General features: G+C 30.4%; 1 protein-coding gene across 1 annotated transcript in view; it reads left to right on the forward strand.

Moving 5' to 3' along the window:
* LOC107450135 (cell adhesion molecule Dscam1-like) overlaps nt 1–19,040 on the forward strand; it is a 398,660-nt gene that overhangs the window by 156,279 nt on the left and 223,341 nt on the right. Inside the window, exon 4 of the mRNA XM_071186796.1 lies at nt 9,733–9,882. Within this exon, the coding sequence (XP_071042897.1) occupies nt 9,733–9,882 (150 nt within the window). The remainder of the gene's footprint in view (nt 1–9,732; nt 9,883–19,040) is intronic.

Below are 19,040 nucleotides of genomic sequence, written 5' to 3' on the forward strand. Positions count from 1 at the left end.
TATTTCATATTGTTTTACAACACATGGTTTTAGCCCTCTGGTGGGAAAGACTTTAAAACAAAACTTACAACAGTTACTTTTCTCAACAACTGAAATTTAGAATAGTGTGATTAAGAAAAATATGCCAACTGTTTGCAATTTCAAATTAATATTGAAATGCACAGGTTTAGAATTTTCTACAGTGAAAAGCTTTCGGAACTTCAGTATTCAAAAAAGTATACAAAAGCTAGACGTTAAGAACGTATCCAATGAGCGAGCATCGGATTGCGAAGCAATCCGAAATGAACTTCGAAAGCAGTTTCGGGGGATGGCGAGCGCCAGCGAGCAGGGGGCGAAGCCTCCTAGTTAATAATATAAAATAAAAAATTCAGAAATCGGGAAAGTTTAAAAGATAGTTCGCTTTAGAAACGATGCTCTTTCTTTCATTTTTTGTTTCCTTTAAAGAACACTATATTTTAGATACCCTTATTTGAGTATCTATCTTTTTTAAATCCTTTTTGCGTGATTCGTGATGTTTATTTTGGGAGTTACTGCATGGATTTTACGATTTTTAATTTATGTACGAATTTTAATTTATGATCGTTTGATTTAGTTGCGGATTTTAAATTGAGTAATGAATTACGAAATTCGTAAAGGGAAATAATTCGTGCATTTTTCTGCATGCAAAATGCGAAAATATCGCCTATAATATTACAGGGTGCTTAGCGTTTTTAAAAAGTGCTTAAAGGTGCTTATTTTCGATTTTCGTTTTTTTAAAGGCCTTAAAGGTGCTTTTTTCACAGGGTGTTTTTAAAAAGTGCTTAATTTTCCCTATTCCAAAATGAGATTTTTCCTTTACCATGTTGATTTTTGCCACGAATTATGCAAAAAGACATTGTTCTATTCAACGACAATTAATTCAACCCCAATCTATTTCGGCGTACCGTCGGTCCTTAGCGTATGAAAACTCCATTCGTTTTACATGATTCAAAATTTCATGATTTTTGACAATTGTCTAAAACTATGTCANTTTTTTTTTTTTTTTTTTTTTTTGACATTACGGTTGAAACCGGATAAAACTGTCAATACTCAAAAACTTGCCAACCCTGCATAATTATATATTTTTTAAATTGCTTAAAATACTTTTGAGTGCTTGAAAAGTACTTGAAAGGTGCTTATTTTTTGTTGAAAAATTTGGTTACGCACTCTGTATTAGAATTAAAAAAATATTGCTTTTGCAAAAAAAATTTTTTATACATTTTTATTCTTTAATTTCTTCTGTAAACACAACGGTTATGTTACTTTAAATTAGTAATTGTTGTTATTAAAAGAACCTTAAATCAAAATATATTAGTGTTAGGGAAGTTAATCGCAGAAACCCCGAACAATTTCTGCCACAGGGCTTCAGAGAATAAATATTAACATCACAAAATACCTTTTCCTTTATTCAAAACGAAAAAAAAAAAGCAACTTTAATCACTCTTTCAGTTCTTTAAAGCTCTTGAAAACTACTTTATATTCCATTTGGATACCATATTTCATCAGGAACGAGAGGTACAAAAAAAAATATTGCATTCATCCAAGTACTGTCGTGATTTATAGAGCTGCAAGCGAACCATGCGTTAATCGGCTTAAGTTTGTTATTTCTTTATTGACTGGATTTGCCATCGAGTTCGATAGCTAACGGATGGTTTCTATCGATTGACCAGTGGTCGCTCCTCGTTTCCACCCCCAAACTCCCACATATTTATTTTTTCTTAGTGGATCTACTCATCCAAACCTCCCTATCGTCATTAAGGAACCAGACTTGTGTTTGTGGCACGTGGTACTGACAAGAAAACATTTCTTCCCCGCCCTGGTATCGAACATCCCCACTTTTCATGCATTCGCAGACCCCCTTCCCTCCCAGTTCACATAGAAAACAATTCCGAATCGGTTGATTCTGAACATCTTCCCTCTTCTTTTTCTATTATTTTGCTATTATCTTTTTCTTGTTCTTTGATGGGGATGGTTTCGGTGCTCTTTCCTTGGCATCCCCTTGGATCACTAATGCATAATGATTGAAACGCGTGCTCTCTTCAGTGAGATACAAGCTTTAAATCGTTTGCCTTCTGTTTAAGCTGTTTTTTTTTTTTGGTGTTTTTGTTCCCCACAAAGATTGGGAACAACGAGAGTTTGATTGATTTTTATATTCCCCCCTTTTTTATTTTAAAGTTTAATAAATCATTAAGTACATGATTTATTTATTAACAAAAAAAAAACTCAAAAAATATTATAAAATTCACATGGTGCGTGACAAAATTTTACTTTACTTTAATGTACAGTGCTCAAAATATTGTATTTGCAATATATTATCTATATAATTGCGTGATAAAATTTTTCAATTCGCTTAAAAAGTTCACGAGATATGGTGAAATACACAAAAAGTAATATTTACCTTAAGGGGTTACTTTATACAGCTCTCCTTACCAAAATATTTGGACCATAATTCCCAGATAACGGCTCCCCCCTATATTTTGGGATCAAAAATCCTAATCTGTCGAGAAAAATGTGTATTTATTCAGCGAAAGTAAGTTTTTGTGTCTTATTTCGTAACTAAAAGTATCGTCTGCTCTAATTAATAACCATATTTGAGATTACCCCCTGCAACCTGGAACTTGAAGTTTTGGTCAGTAGATCAAAAGTTAATATTTTTTTTGCGCACTATACAAGGTATTCTGTAATGATAGCTCTCAATATATATGTTTTAAATCTTTAAGCAAAAAAAGTGGAACAAAAGTTATTGAGATAGTCACCAATTTAAAACGCTATTGGGTTAGGGAAAAAATATCACTTCTGACAATCCTTTTAGGGCCGGGATAGCCTGGTTGGAAGGGTACTCGACCCATGTTCAAGAGTTCGTGGGTTCGATTCCTGCCGGTCGAAGACTCTCCGTGTAGTAAATGGTGACTGGTGCACGTTAAATCTGTCGAGTCACAAAGTCTTCCATGTTCCCGTAACAAATCATACCTCTGGCGGTACTGATCTAGGAGTTTCCTTGTCTTCTGGATAAGTTCAAAATTACAAAATTGCAGTTGAATATTAGTAGTCATAAACCTGAAATTGGGTCGGCTGTTCAACGACGGATATAAAANTATATTGTGATTACAGACACACACACAGCCGCGTTTATTATTATGTATAGATATAATTATGTGCAAAAATTTTTAGATTCGCTTAAAAAGTTCTCGAGATATGATGAAATACACAAAAAGTAAAATTTACCTTAAGGGATCCAAACTTTATACAGCTCTCCTTACCAAAATATTGGGACCATAATTCCCTGATTACGGCTCCCCATATATTTTGGGATCAAAACCCGAATCTGTCGAAAAAAATATGTATTTATTCAGAGAAAATTCGTTATTGTGTCTAATTCAGTAACTTAAAATATCGTCTGCTCTAATTAATAACCATATTTGAGATCACCCCCTGTAACCATTAAGATTGTGTCCTAGAACGTTAAGATTTGGTCACTGATGATAGCTCTCAATATTTTTTTTTTCAAATGGCAGCCACTGAACATTATTCTTCGCCTTAGAAGATGCCGGAATTGTTACTCATTTCACGTTACCCTGTGGGCACCTGTGAACCAAAGTCATGGAGGCGAGCAACATTGCCCACTCATTATATATATTTTAAATATTAGTGCGAAGAAAAGGGGAGAAAAAAAACTTTTATTGGGATTGTCGCCAATTTAGAACGTTATTAAGTTAGGGAAAAAATACCACTTCTGACAATCCTTTTAGGGCCGGGGTAACCTGGGTGGTAGGGCACTCGGCCCATGTTCAAGAGCTAGCGGGTTCGATATCCCCTTTCCGAAGACACTCCGTGTAGTAAATGGTGACAGGTGCACGTTAAATCTGTCGAGTCACAAAGTACTCCATGTTCCCATAACAAATCACACCTCTGGAGGTACCGATCCAGATGTTTCCTTGACTTCTAGATTGGTTCAATCTTACAAAATTACAGTTGAGCGTAAACCCGAAATTGGGAAGGTTGTTCAACGACGGATATAAAAACGAATCAGTACTAGAGAAGGCTGGATGAAAGTGCCAGAACTCGTTTATTTTTTGTCGAAAAGATGAGCAGAAAAGGATTAAAAATAACTGTCAAGCTTCATTATTGAATCTCAGCTCGTTTGATGATTTTCATTGCACATTCCTTGCTAATGATTTATCAGATTTCAATAGCATTTTTGTTTTTCCCACACAAATGTTAATATGTGTCCCTTAATTTGCATAAATTACTGCTAATTTGCATAAATTACTGCTTCTTCTAAAATCATGAAGGTGAATGGTCCGTCATAACGAAACACCGTAACTTTGTTCCTATTCTATATTTTCCGTACTTGATTAGTCACAGAAGTTCCTTGGAAAATTTCCGATGAACAAAACTTAATGGTATAGTTATGGATGTCGAGATTTCGTTGCAAAATTCAGTGAAGAAGTAAAAAAAAAATCCCGACAATTTAGCAGATAAGTTCATTCTGTTTATCAAAACTTTTATTCCAGGAAGCAATTTTCGTCAAAATAAAACTTGAGCGTGATAGTATTATACCGAGGGAAAAAAATGAAATTAGCAACATAGTTAATAAGCTAAGTATAGTAGTAGTCAATAGCCTAAAAATAATGTAAATTGAAATTTAATTATTTTAGTTTATCAAATCCAATCAATTAACACAATTTCATTTTATGAACAATTGATAAGATTTAATTTTAACTCTTATTTTTTAGTGTTATATAGTTCTTCTTCTTTTTCAATTATGTTCCAATTTTTTTTTTAATTTTGTAACCATCGTTGAACAACCGACCCAATTTTTTTGGGTTTACGACTACTAATGTTCAACGTCGCCAGCCTTGTAATTTTGAACCCAATCTAGAAGACAAGAGAACTCGTGAATCAAGTATTGGGAGAAATTTCTTCATGGAGGACTCTTTGATGTAACTAACCCTCATTTGCGTTATACGGAGAGGAAGACCACGAAAAACTGCCACAGTTAGCCTGACTGCAGAACAATTCTAACCCATGGTCCGTCTACCTCTGAGGATATTTCATGTCAGCACTGTGGTCGGTGAAAGACGGATGCGGATCCGTATCGACCAGCCATCGCTGGATTCGATACCGGTTCATCTCATTGGAAAGTGAAAGCTCTATCCCCTGAGACATAGCGGCTCATGGATCAAGTGGTGGATAAAATTTGCCTACGTGAAGGTCTTTTTGATGGAACTAACCCGCATTTGCGACGCATGGAGAGGAAAACCATGAAAACCTCGCACGCTTAGTCTGATGGCAGAAGGACACCAACCTATGATCCGTCTATAACTGAAGATATTTTACGTCATCAGTGCGAGCTGGGTGTGGAATTCGGATGATCCAAATTATTAAATTTTCAATTATTATTTTTTGAATACTTTCATTTATTAGCGCAGTTATTTAATTTTATATTATAGTATTATGCATTACAGCCAATTGAAACTGGCAAACATAATTAATGCATTATTTGAATACAAATAATTGACTTAGTAGATGATAAATGTTAGAATTTTTTCCTAATGTTCGCAGATCAATACAGAGGTTTCTGCCACTGTGGCTGTCATGAGAGTTCGCCTATCGTATTTGCATTTGAAATCATGCCCCGAGTATCAATTATGAGATTCATTGCTCTAATTAACAATGAATGGGTTATCTGATGTTTTAGTTACGGCTCAACGCTAATCAGTATTTAACAATACATAGATCACATGGATGTCATCAGAGTGGTTACAAATAACAACTAATCTATATGCTTTTAATAACTTAGGCGGTTCAAAATCAGTACAATTATTTACCGCAAAATGTTGTTTCCTTTTAATTATAAACTTTTCGTGCACTGTTTGACATTTTGGTGTGATTTTTTAGCTTAATATCGTACAAATGTGTTGAAATTTGCTGAACACTATTCTAAATTTAACCATATTATGGTGTAAATTATTATTGATTTTTATATCTTATTATTCTTCTGAGTCCCATCGTCCAACATTCTGGACAAAAAAAATTTTTTTAATATTCGTCGTTGAACAGCTGACCCAATTATATGGGTGTACGACTACTAATGTTCAACTCCGTAGCCTTGTAATTTTAACCCAATCCAAAAGACAAAGGAACTCCTGGATCGAGTATTGGGAGAAATTTGCCTTCATGTAGGACTTTTTGATGGAGCTAACCCGCATTTGCGTTACAGGGAGAGAAAGACCACGACAACATCCCACGGTTAGCCTGACGACAAGGGGACTCTAACCCATGATCCGTCTACTTCTGAGGATATTTCACGTCAGCACTGGCGTTGGTGCAAGCCGGATACGGAATTCGTATCGAGCAGCCGTCGCTGAATTCGAACCCCGTTCATCTCATTGGAAGGCGAACGCTCTATCCCCTGAGCCATCTCGGCTCTCTGGACAACATTTGGAATAATTTTATCACTTGAAGAAATAATGTTTTAATTTTTACCCATTGGCAAAATGGATGTTGTTTTGAGTTTGATGGCGTGGGCACCTTATTTGGACGTCATCACACTTTTCAACTGTATTCAAGAGTAATAGTAAACACTGCGCATGTGTTGCTATGGCGACCGCTGCTGTTTGGAAATTTTTTGGAATTCTTTTCTTCACTTTAAATTTTGTTATGCATTAAGTTGGTGAGTTTCTTTTTGAGATATGGGACCAGAGAAATCCCATAAATACTTCTTGAGTTGCGAAAAAAATTTGACAGCAACCATTTTGCCAATAAGTAATCTGCAGCGATCACATTTTTTTTCTTTAAAATTGCGATGAATAAAATTCAAAGCGAAGTAATAGACTTGATTTTTTATGTTTGCTTGCCTTTGAAAGGCTGTTCTTTTTGTAAAATCAGGATTTTCTATGCACTGTAAATGGATTCTCAAATTTTACGAAACTTTCTTCATTTTTGACGAAACTGTTTCCTTGTACATGCCCTGAGCGAACATTCCGTCAAAGTGACGAAATAATCATCGTTACTTCTTCGAGGAAACGAATTTCGTCAAAGGAAAATAAACATTTAGTCATTCTAGTTTCGTCATTCTTTCGTTCATTTACCCACAATGCTGGGCAATGAGGTTTCATGTTGAGGAAACATTTTCGTCATATATTTGAGAGTTCGCGTTTCGTCACGTGATTTCATGATTCTCAAAATTTACGAAATACAGATCAAAGATTGCTGAATCGTCAAAAGTGAACGTTTTATATCTGAAAGTGTGTAAATAGTCTCTGCAAATAGAGGTTTGTCTAGGCAAATTTTACAACAGATAGGACAATAAATAGACAATACAATAAATAGAATTATTTAAATAAATTCAATGATCAGTAAATTATATAACCACATAGAAGTTTACAGTTTTATATACAGACTTTTGAATCAAGCAAAATTTTGCCACAAAATATCGCAACACATGCATCTTGTATGGATAACCTGTTGTGTTCATCACAAACGCCATAACACATTGAGAGAGAAGATTAGTATTCTGGTGTAATAGATTGAAGACATCAAGAATTGGGCGCCGATGATATAAATCATCCAACCATAGCACCCTGACGTCTTTTTTTTCTTCTGAGTAGCATCATTTCTCTTTTCGATCACACATTTCGTATGGAAGAAGCCATCTTCAATTCATGAGATGGGAATACGTTTTTTCCCCAAGTGATGTGCCAACTTCAGCTGAAGAATTCTTCGCGAAATGATGCACTCATTTGTGCCAAATGAAAAAGTTTTGAATTTGAATGGAGCTAAAATTCGGGGAGAAGCATTTGAGTTGAGTGAAAAGTGTAACTTATTAATTGTAAAGCTTGAAGGGAAATTCAAAAGGCATTATAGAGAACCTTAAATTATTGCTTTGTATTATTACTAACATGAAAAATGAAGATATTTTGCATTTAGAATAGCTTTACATACTCATTTAAATACAGTTTCAACTCCTTCTTTATGCTCTATACAAATTCATTATTCACTTTCTCTTCAGTTGCACTACAATAGCCTTTCTGTTTTAGAATATAGAAGACAATTGCAGTGAATAAAAATAAACTTTTTACTAAAAATTCATTTACTTAAAGTAAAAACAAACATATTGTACACTACTCGGCATTCTAAAATAAAATCTAACAATAATTCAATTGAAAAAAGAAAAACATCACTAGCTTGACCTCTCGTCACAGCTTGTTATTAATAACTGAAACTTTCCAGTTTAAGCAGAGATGACGTCTTTGTGACGTCATATTTACGTCTGCGCTAATATCTTTACTGATTAAGGTATTGCTCAGTAGCTAGAGTTCAGGGGACCGAAAAGATCAGACAAAATTTTTACCGAGTACTCGGAAAATATTATTGCCATTACTACATAAATAATAATTTCAAATCATACACGGGGAAAAATCTGGTAAAAATACAGTACTGTATGGAAATGCCATTTCTGGTTTAAAAAAATGTTCATAATCATGAAATTCGGTATTTAAACCAGTTATTTGGTAATTTTTCCGCTTATATGGTAACGGTTAATCAAAAATTCTGGTTTTTAAAATTACAGCTCTTTAATTAATTATAAAGACAATTAATTAATTAATTATAAAGTTAAATTTAATTAATTATAAGGACAATTAAAGCAGATATCTCCACTTCATAACAAAGTTTTACGTTAATCATATCACATCCAAATATTTACAACTTTTAGAACTTTTATAAATTATTTAAAAAAAAATCTAAAATTAAAAATGCATTACTTTATTTAAACGCAGAATGAATTTCCTTTGAAAAATATCCCGTAAAACATTTGTTAGGTGTAAAATAATACGTTTTTTTATTGTTTTGCATAAATGCTTTAATACCCACCGGTTAACGGAACCGGTCTGGTTATGAATCAAAACCGTAACTGTTTTCTTGAAATCAGCAGATGATATCATCTTAACAGAAACCAACCTCAAGACGAATAAAATAGTTCCATGGCTAAATTATTTGACTCACTGTAATATTATTTGTAAAATCTTAATTATCAGATGATGCTACACAGCATTATTGTTTTTGCACGGCAGAAACCGGTTTACACTTGCTTACGTTCGTGTGTCAATGGGTTAACATTGTAATGCAATACGTTAAAAATAAATACAAATAGGATGCATATAAAGAATCTCCTGAATAAAATACATTACATGTATGTTTAAATATAAAAGTATTGCATACAAAATCATGCTAAACATGTAATTATTAAAACACTACCAGTGCATCTAATAATTTGGTCTAATTATTATAATATACTACCATAATACCTGATATAATAAACATTCTATATTTATATAATATATCGTCTAATTTATCGAATAGTGGAATTTATATAATATATCGTCTAATTTAACCAATTGATAGACTAACGTAAACAAGTGCAAACCGGTTTCAGTCACATGAAAGCAATAAAGCTGTATAGTATCACCTGATAATTAAGATTTTACGTAGAATCTTATAGTGCGTCTAATGGTTTGGCCATGGGACTGGAATTGTCTATTTTAAGTAACTGTTTTGCAATATAAGTTTTGTTACATTTTTGCAATTCCTATTTTTATAATAATTAAATGGGCTTCGTAAAAATAAAGGCATTTTATAATTTTATTATGATGCTTGTTTTGCTTTTTTTTTTTAATTTTATCTTAAAATTCCTTTCTTACTACTCCACAGGTGGTCGTTACTTAACGTTTCCTTGGGGTACATTGTATATAAGAAATGTAGAAACCAGTTTTTCTCACAGAAGTTATAAGTGCCAGACTAGGAACAGACTAACAGGAGAAGTCGTTGAAAGTGCCAAAGCCGGCAGGCTAATTGTAACAGGTATTTTTATGTTTCATAATTATGCATTACTTTTTAACAGTTATTTGTTTAAAATGTTTCGTTTTTATCTATTTAACTACCATAAACAATTGTTACGTATGTTAGCCACTAACTGTAAAATATAGTGATAGAAACAGTCGAAAGTAAACCAGCAAAAGCAACAACCAAAAAAGTAAAAAGAAAATAATTTTAAGCTTACAAAAAGGGTGGAGTACAGAGCCAAGACATGGTTTTTTAATAAGTTGAAACTATTAAAATAAGTTAAGAAACATTATGAGTGAATATAATGAAAGGTTTTCAATTTTTATCGAAAGCTTAGTTTTTCCCCGTAAAAACCGGCAATAACCGAGGATGCTGTTAGTTGTCGCTTCTGAGAAATTCCATTTCATTAACATTTTTTGTCTCTTTGTTCATTAACATTTTTTATCTGCGTATAGAGGATTACCCAGGGTTGGTAACGTTCTGTATGCAATCTTAAAGAAAATAGTAAAATATTTTATGTAATAAAATATTACCGATAAAGTTAGTAAAAATTAGTTAAATATTATCGAAATTTTAGTTTTTTTCTTGGTAAAAACCAGCAATCCAGAGGATGCTGTTAGTCGTCACTTCTGAGAAATTCCATTTCATTTAAAAAATATTTTTGACTTTTCGTTCATTAAATTTTTTGTCTGCTTATAGAACGTCTCCCGGCTTTGATAACGTTCTGTATGCAAGCTTAAAGAAAACAGCATATTATTTTAAATCTCTCATATGATCTTTTTATTTTCAGTTAAAACTCCAGTATTATAGATCCAATATTATATCAGTGAATAACGAACTAGAATGATCTTAATAAGATTTTGATTCCAATATATCCAATTATATTTCCTTTATTAAAGCACTGATTCCCAGCGATTATTGTAAACGAAGTAAAATTAAAACTCTGATGCTAGGCCACTATATATTTGCCACCTATATTCTTCAAAATGGTCATTCGGTGATCGCTGATCGGAAATACCGTTATTCGTAACGTCAGTCGAAAAACTTTGCTCGAAAAGCGAAATAAAGTTGTTTCCAAAAAATTTTTCTAGTTTACGAAAGAGTACCGACATATTAAACCTTAAAGTTTATAAAAATTGTTTAATTAAATTTAATTTAATATCCATGAAACTAATCTAAAGATTCTCATCAACTAGCGAGTTAAATTTTATTTCATTTTCTTCGATGCGAACTATAAGCCAGTCTTTGGTAAGGAAACAAAAAAAAAAAAAAAACTGCGAATAGAAATTAATTTGTGAATGTCTGGTAATGTATGATTTAAATATGAAAAAAATATGGAGTTAAGTAATTCATTCAAATATTTATTTTTGAGTAATTAAACACTTTCAAATCATTTCATTTTAAGTTCGTCAAAATCTTTTTATTTTCAATGTCATTATCTTCTCTGAAATAATACATTTTAAGAAAAATATTAAAACTCAATGACAGTAGTCCAAACATAAATCGTGATACGTATTGCGTAACTATATCGTGAACCAGAACTTAAAGAAAAATACCTGCATCTGCCAAAGTTCTTTAGAATTTCTTTTCTTTCCTTGTCTAAACGAGATATGAAGAAATCTTTTTTTTTCTTCTAAATGAAAAGACAGACATTTTTCAATATTTTTTTTTCCTAAAAAAAGATAAAAGAAATCTTAAAATTCTATGTTCTTTATCCGTGGATTTTCTTTAAGTGGATCATAAATTCTTGATTGGGATCAAGTCTAGGCTATTTTAGGCAAACACTTTCTTTCAAGCAGGGAAAATAACTTTACAGTTTCTCTAGTATGCCAAAAAATAAATCTTATTGAATAAGTCGGAGTTTTAAAATATTTTGCACTATTTTCCGAAAAGAAGACAGATTTATAATCTTGTTTTATATCAAATTATTGTAACTGTTAACTGATTTATCTTCAATAAAACTTGAAAGTTTGTTCTTTGTGACTTTTTCTTTAATTTCTCATAACTTAAATTACTTACTAATGTCATTTTCAATAAGATATAAAATAATATTTTTCTTTTTAACGCACATTTGATATTGTAGATAATTCATGATAATAAAGCATGCGTTAGAATTCCATCCGGCTAAGCGATTATGTCGCGTTGCGGAAACGAACTATAAAGTTTCAGCACAAATAATTAACCGCACAGATAAAAAAAAGAATGGTCAAAACTACCATAATGTGTTAAAATTTATCATGTTTCTGATTAGCACTAAAAGCACGGTAATTTTTACCAAAGCGTTTTGGTCATGACTTTGGTAAAATTAATAATAGAATATTGTTTTATAATATGTTTTACAATTTGATGATTTTTCATGCTGTGGAGCATAAAAACCATTTATTCGTTTTAATTTACTTTTCAGTTTTGTATTTGTTTAGCGTGCCTGACTGCGAAGCCTATAGCTGCGGGTTCGAATCCCGCTCCGGGCATGGATATTTCTCTCTGTGAGTTGTGTCCTCTGTTGTGTGTGATGTGTGAATATGGCCTACGGTATCTGTGAATATGAACGGGTATTTGTGATCGCCTTCGTGATTGGTCACTAGGTACTCACCAGGCAACGCAAAATGAGCAACACTTTCAGCACCTTGCATGGCAAAGAACGATAAGTTCAGTTCCTGCAGTTAAAAGAGAAATAAATTTGTATTTTTTTACTAAATGAGCGATAATAAGAACTATAATCTTGAAAATCAGAATTTTTATTAAACCATTACCATATGACAGGAAAAATTACCAAATGAAAGGTTTAAATACCGTATATTTTGGTTTTATTAACCAGAATTATTATTTTTTTATCGGGATTTCATTACCATACAGCTCGGTAATTTTACCAGAATTATCTTCTCCGTGCAATCTGTAATTAAGCTGATTCTAATCTTTCTCCATTTTTTGCACCGCCAATAGTTCTTGTTGCTGCATATACGCTATGTTTAAACACTTACCAATGTAGTATGATACGTAAATTAAACATAAATTTTTGGCAAATAGGTAAAGTCAATAAACTTTATGCGTATATTTTACATAATATTGATGGAATGATATTACCATAAATATATTTTTTAAAAAAGCTTTGGTATGTTTTTGCAATATTAGCTGAATGGATTTTACCAACTACCCTTGCTTTCGTATATTTTACGAATGCTTAACGAACAAATAGTTACCATTTAGATTTAGTAAAAATGATTGGGTATTTTACTCATTATTGACGAAGAAAATTTACCGTTTTAATTTCGGTTTGAATTTATTCACGTAATTTTTTTTTTTTTTTTTTTTNTTGTTTTATTTTGTGGATATTATCTGTATTTTTCTCTAGTTTGACGTTTAAACTTACGTACATTTTAACGTATTGTTGACGTAAATAATATGTAAAAATAACGTACTCAACTTTACTTAGTAAAAAGTGGTTGGTAAAATATTCTTAAAATATACGAATTTCTTTACGTAAAAGCTTATCTAAATTTTCCGTTTTTTGGAAAACTCCTTTTTTCTATAATTTGACGTTTCAACTTGCGAACATTTTGACGTACTGTTGACGTAAATAATATGTAAAAATAACGTACTCAATTTTACTCAGTAAAAAGTGGTTGGTAAAATATTCTTAAAATATACGAATTTCTTTACGTAAAATTTTACCTAAATTTTTCGTTTTTTGGAAAACTCCTTTTTTCTATAATTTGACGTTTCAACTTGCGAACATTTTGACGTACTCTTGACGTAAATAATATGTAAAAATAATGTGCTCAATTTTACTCAGTAAAAAGTGGTTGGTAAAATATTCTCAAAATATACGAATTTCTTTACGTAAAAGCTTATCTAAATTTTCCGTTTTTTGGAAAATTTGACGTTTCAACTTGCGAACATTTTGACGTACTGTTGACGTAAATAATATGTAGAAATAACGTACTCAATTTTACTTTGTAAAAAGTGGTTGGTAAAATATTCTTAAAATATACGAATTTCTTTACGTAAAATTTTACCTAAATTTTCCGTTTTTTGGAAAACTCCTTTTTTCTATAATTTGACGTTTCAACTTGCGAACATTTTGGCGTACTGTTGACGTAAATAATATGTAAAAATAATGTGCTCAACGAATTTTTGATGCGTAGCAAAAGGGTCCGTCAACAGATATTCGTCAATAAAAAAAAAGATTGAGAATAATTTTTTTTAGATTTAATATAAATATGGAGGTTAAGTCTCTGCTATTTCGTAAAGCCCTAAATTACTTTAATTCAACTATTTAATTTTGCTAACCCTATACAGTGCGATCAAAATATCGCGTTATAAAGCGATTGCATTATAAAGTTTTGTGCTAACAATTATATAGGAGGCAGAATTTCAAGTAAAAATTCCTTTTTTGGTAAAATGTCTCCTGTATGAGGAAAGACAAATTATTTTTGGACATAATTTTCATAATACTTTTTTAAAACTTGATCATTCTTATTGTAAAAAATTGGAATGTTTGTAAAATCTAAAAGGTTTGTTGTCTAAACAAACTCCAACAGTGAACGAAAGACGATATAAAAGTATTCAAGGAATATAAAATCCTCAATCAAAAAATTTGAGAACAAAATTGAAAAATATTGAGCTGTAAAATATTTTGTCCATGATATTTAGTCTATTTGAAATTTTATTTTAGAACTTTATAATCGATATTAGTGATAAAAAAATCAAGCAATAATCCAAATAAAAAGTATTAAATACTTACGTTTTGAAGAAAGGATAGAGTCATTTATTAGTTCTTAGAGAATTCGGGAAATTATTAATTGTTTTTCCTTTATATTTGTCCTGTTAGTCAAGAATAGTTTAAATGCATTAAATTCTGAAAAAAAAATTCTTAATGTTGGTCTAACCTTCTATTTTCAAAACTTTCTTATTGTGTTTCTTTTTGTGATTGTTATTGTGTTGTGATCATTCGATTATGTTTTCTTATTAAGTTTACAATAAGAAAACTGTTTAATTCGATGCAAAAAATGAATGGCTTAAGCTGGTAATTTTTTATTCATTAATAACAGTAATTATTGTGGGAATTTTTTAAACACTGTTTTTTTGGAAAACGAGTCATATTTATGCTTGTTTATTCATTAGCCTACTTTATGAAGAAGTTTAAAATTATATAAAAATTCTAGCATCTTTTTTAACCAAAAAAATTGATTAATAAAGAAAAATAAATTGAATGATTTTGTTATAAACCTAAGTGTTAGGCCAGAGCATTAGTTTCATAGTGAAGACGTATAAATACTATAAATTAAATTTAAGAAAATATTTTTAAAAAAAATAAAAATATGTGACAAAAATAGATTTGTTCCATAAAAGCATTGCTAGAAAATATTGTTTTTTTCCCCTTCGCTAAACTATTTGTCTAACGATTTGAAATGAAGTTTTATTTTCTAGTTTTTATTTTTGTTCGTCGAAGAAATTGTCTAGCTTCATAAACTATATTATTTAATATGACATGTCTGGCTTGAAACAAATATATAGCAGTTTTTTTAAATAAAAACAATAATATCCATGAATCTTTTAGAGATTTAAGGATTGGTGAAAAACATATTTAAAAATATTAAATTTGTTCTTTTTACGAACATTTAATCTAACATAAAGTTTAAAAATTCATTAAATACAAAATTTCATTAATTATATTTATCTCTAATTTGACATTTGATAATGAAATAAAACGTTTGTCATAGTTAAAGTTCGGTTTAGTTGTTTGTTATAGTTAAAATAAGTTAATTAAAAATTGTTTCAAGTATTCTAAAAAAGTTATTATAAAATAAAAAAATATTATGAAATTGAAAACAATTAATTCTGAAATTGAAAAATTAAATATTAATTAAAAAAAAATATCAGAAATGAAATCAAATAAGAAAATTTCTGAATCGAAATTATCAGATAAGAAAAACTTAACTGTTGTGTTTACTTAGATGAGTATGAATAAATTATTATTATTTACAAAATTTCTAGTTGAACCTTGTAATCAGAGAAGTAAAAATGTAAACTTGGATTGATTAAAATGTAGATTTCGGGAAGCTATTGCAGATGAAACAATCGGCATGAATTTATAAAACATAATAACAATATATAAATATGCATGTTTTAATTTAATTTTTTTTTAATTATAAAGGCATGAAGTTGTGGCATTTTTAAATAATTTTATAATTCTTGAATTCTGATTCAACCTAATATTGCAAAATAAGAAACACCGATTATAAAACTTAACATTATTCATTGATAACTTTAAATCATAACTATAAACTATTTAAAAAATAACAATGAACGACGTTTGACGTCTATGTAAAAAAGTTAACAGTGAACAGTCAACTCATTTCAGATTGATAATACTTATTCTTAATTTCGGGATATTTTAAACTAGTGCGTGTATTTTATGTAGAAAAAATTAGGTTCCCCAAACTGCATCTCATGGTTGCAGGCCTAACATACCAGATATTTGGTCCACTAGCTCATTTGCAATCCAACAATCAAATACTTTAGCGACATTAACAACATTACATTCCTTTAAAAACTCACTCTCTGCGTTGGAGTTGTTCCTCTTGGCTGTAGTTGGTCGTAATTATAATGCAAGCTTTCATTTCTTTTAAAGTTTCTCAAGCTTTTATTTTTTTTAAAAGATAAAAATCATGTTTTTCTTTATTTAAAAAAATGTGAAATAGGAGAGCGGGACGTAAAAAGATGCTGGATTGGAAAATTGCGCGGCCCTTTTCAGATATAATTATGATAAATATAATTATCTGAATTACAAATACTGCCTTACTTTTGTGGTATTTTAATCTGCTATGTGTTTTCTCTGTCGAAATATATTGCCTTCTTTTGTTTGTAAAACCGTTTGTTCGGAGCAGCATGTCCTTTTTGGACCTTCTTCATTTAAACCATACTTTCAATTTAATTCGACTCTTATGGTAGAATTTGGTAGAGGAACAATCAATGAAATAGAACCTCGATGGCTCAGAGGATAGAGAATTCGCCTTCCAATGACTCGAACTGGGTTCGAATCCCGGCAATAGCTGGTCGATACGAGTTCCGCATCCGGCTTGCACCGAACACAGTAGTGGCGTGAAATATCCTCTATACTAGACAGATCATAGGTTAAGGTCATAAAGGAAAGAATAGGAAATAAATATTAATAAGTTTTTCTGGGTTAAAACTGATTTCAAACACAGTCATTAATCAGGAACAGGGTCATTTTTTGTAGGAAATACTAAAGATAAATTGTTGTAACTATATTTTGTGAATGAATTAAAATCAATTTTAGGAGCACAATTAATAATACGGATTACAGTCATAATTGGAAGCTTGAAAAGTCTCACAAGAAAGTGATAACTTTCCCTTCATTTAACTCGACTTGTTTCTGTTTCATTAAATCAAGATTCAAAAATTTGATGGAACTAACATAAATACGCTGATGACGTAATTTGATCGTAGTGTGCATGTAATAACACAAATCATTTTTTTAAAAAAGAGTATTTCAATTGAATTGTCTCATGTAAGCAAGTTGTGACATAGTTCCGTTTCTCATAAAGTGTCATAAATTGACTTCAAACACAGTCATTAATCAGGAATAGCGTCATTTTTATTATGGAATTCTAAAGATAAATTCTTATAGTTATATTTTGTGAATGAATTAAAATCAAATAAAATAATTGGAAGCTTTAAAAGTATCACTAGGAAGTCATAACTTTCCCTTCATTTAACTCGTCTTACTTCTGTTTCATTAAATCAAGATTCAGAAATATATTCAAAAATTTTATGGAATTAACATAAATAATAATGGTAATTTAATCGTTGTGAAAATATAAGCATGCAATAACACAAATCATTTTTAAAAAAAGAGTATTTCAGTTTACTTGTCTCATCTAAGCAACTTGTGACAAAGTACCGTTTCTCATAAAGTGTCACAAATTGACTTCAAACACAGTCATCAATCAGGAATGGTGTGATTTTTCGTTGGAAATACTGAAGATAAATTCTTATAGTTATATTTTATGATTGAATTAAAATCAAAAAAAAATAATTGAAAGCTTTAAAAGTTTCACAAGGAAGTTATAACTTTCACTTCATTTAATTTGTCTTACTTCTGTTTCATTAAATCAAGATTCAGAAATATATTCAAAAATTTTATGGAATTAACATAAATAATAATCGTAATTTGTTTGTAGGGAAAATATAAGTATGTAATAACACACGTCATTTTTTTAAAAAAATTAGTATTTCAGTCGACTTTTTTCATGTAAGCAACATGTGACAAAGTACCGTTTCTCATAAAGTGTCACAAATTGATTTTAAACACGTAATGTGTAAAATTGACTTCAAACACAGTTATTAATCAGGAATAGTGTCATTTGTAGTTGGAAATACTGAAGATAAATTCTTACAGTTATATTTTGTGAATGAATTAAAATAAAATTAAATAATTGGGAGCTTTAAAAGTCTCACACGAAAGGGATAACTTTCCCTTCATTTAACTCGTCTCATTTCTGTTTCATTAAATCAATATTCAGAAATATATTCAAAAATTTGATGGTATTAACATAAATACTTACTTCTGTTTTATTAAATCAAGATTCAGAAATATATTCAAAAATTTGATAGAATTAACATAAATAATACTCATAATTTGTTCGTAGTGAAAATATAAACATGTAATAACACACATTATTTTTTTTAAAAAAAAGAGTATTTCAGTTTACTTGTCTCATGTAAGCAACTTGTGACAAAGTACCGTTTCTCATAAAGTGTCACAAATTGACTTCAAACACGTAACGTGTAAAATTGACTTCAAACACAATCATCAATCAGGAATAGTGTCATTTATAGTTGGAAATACTGAAGATAAATTATTATAGTTATATTTTGTGAATGAATTAAAATCAAATAAAATAATTGGAAGCTTTAAAAGTCTCACAAGGAAGTGATAACTTTCCCTTCATTTAACTAGTTTTACTTCTGTTTCATTAAATCAAGATTCACAAATTTATTCAATAATTTAATGGAATTAACATTATTAATCATAATATGTTCGTAGTGAAAATATAAGCATGTAATAACAAACATAATTTTTAAAAAAAATTAGTATTTCAGATGACTTTTTCATGTAAGAAACTTGTGACAAAGTACCGTTTCTCATA

The sequence above is a fragment of the Parasteatoda tepidariorum genome, chromosome 1 (genome assembly GCF_043381705.1).
Source record: "Parasteatoda tepidariorum isolate YZ-2023 chromosome 1, CAS_Ptep_4.0, whole genome shotgun sequence".
Lineage (NCBI taxonomy): Eukaryota > Metazoa > Arthropoda > Arachnida > Araneae > Theridiidae > Parasteatoda > Parasteatoda tepidariorum.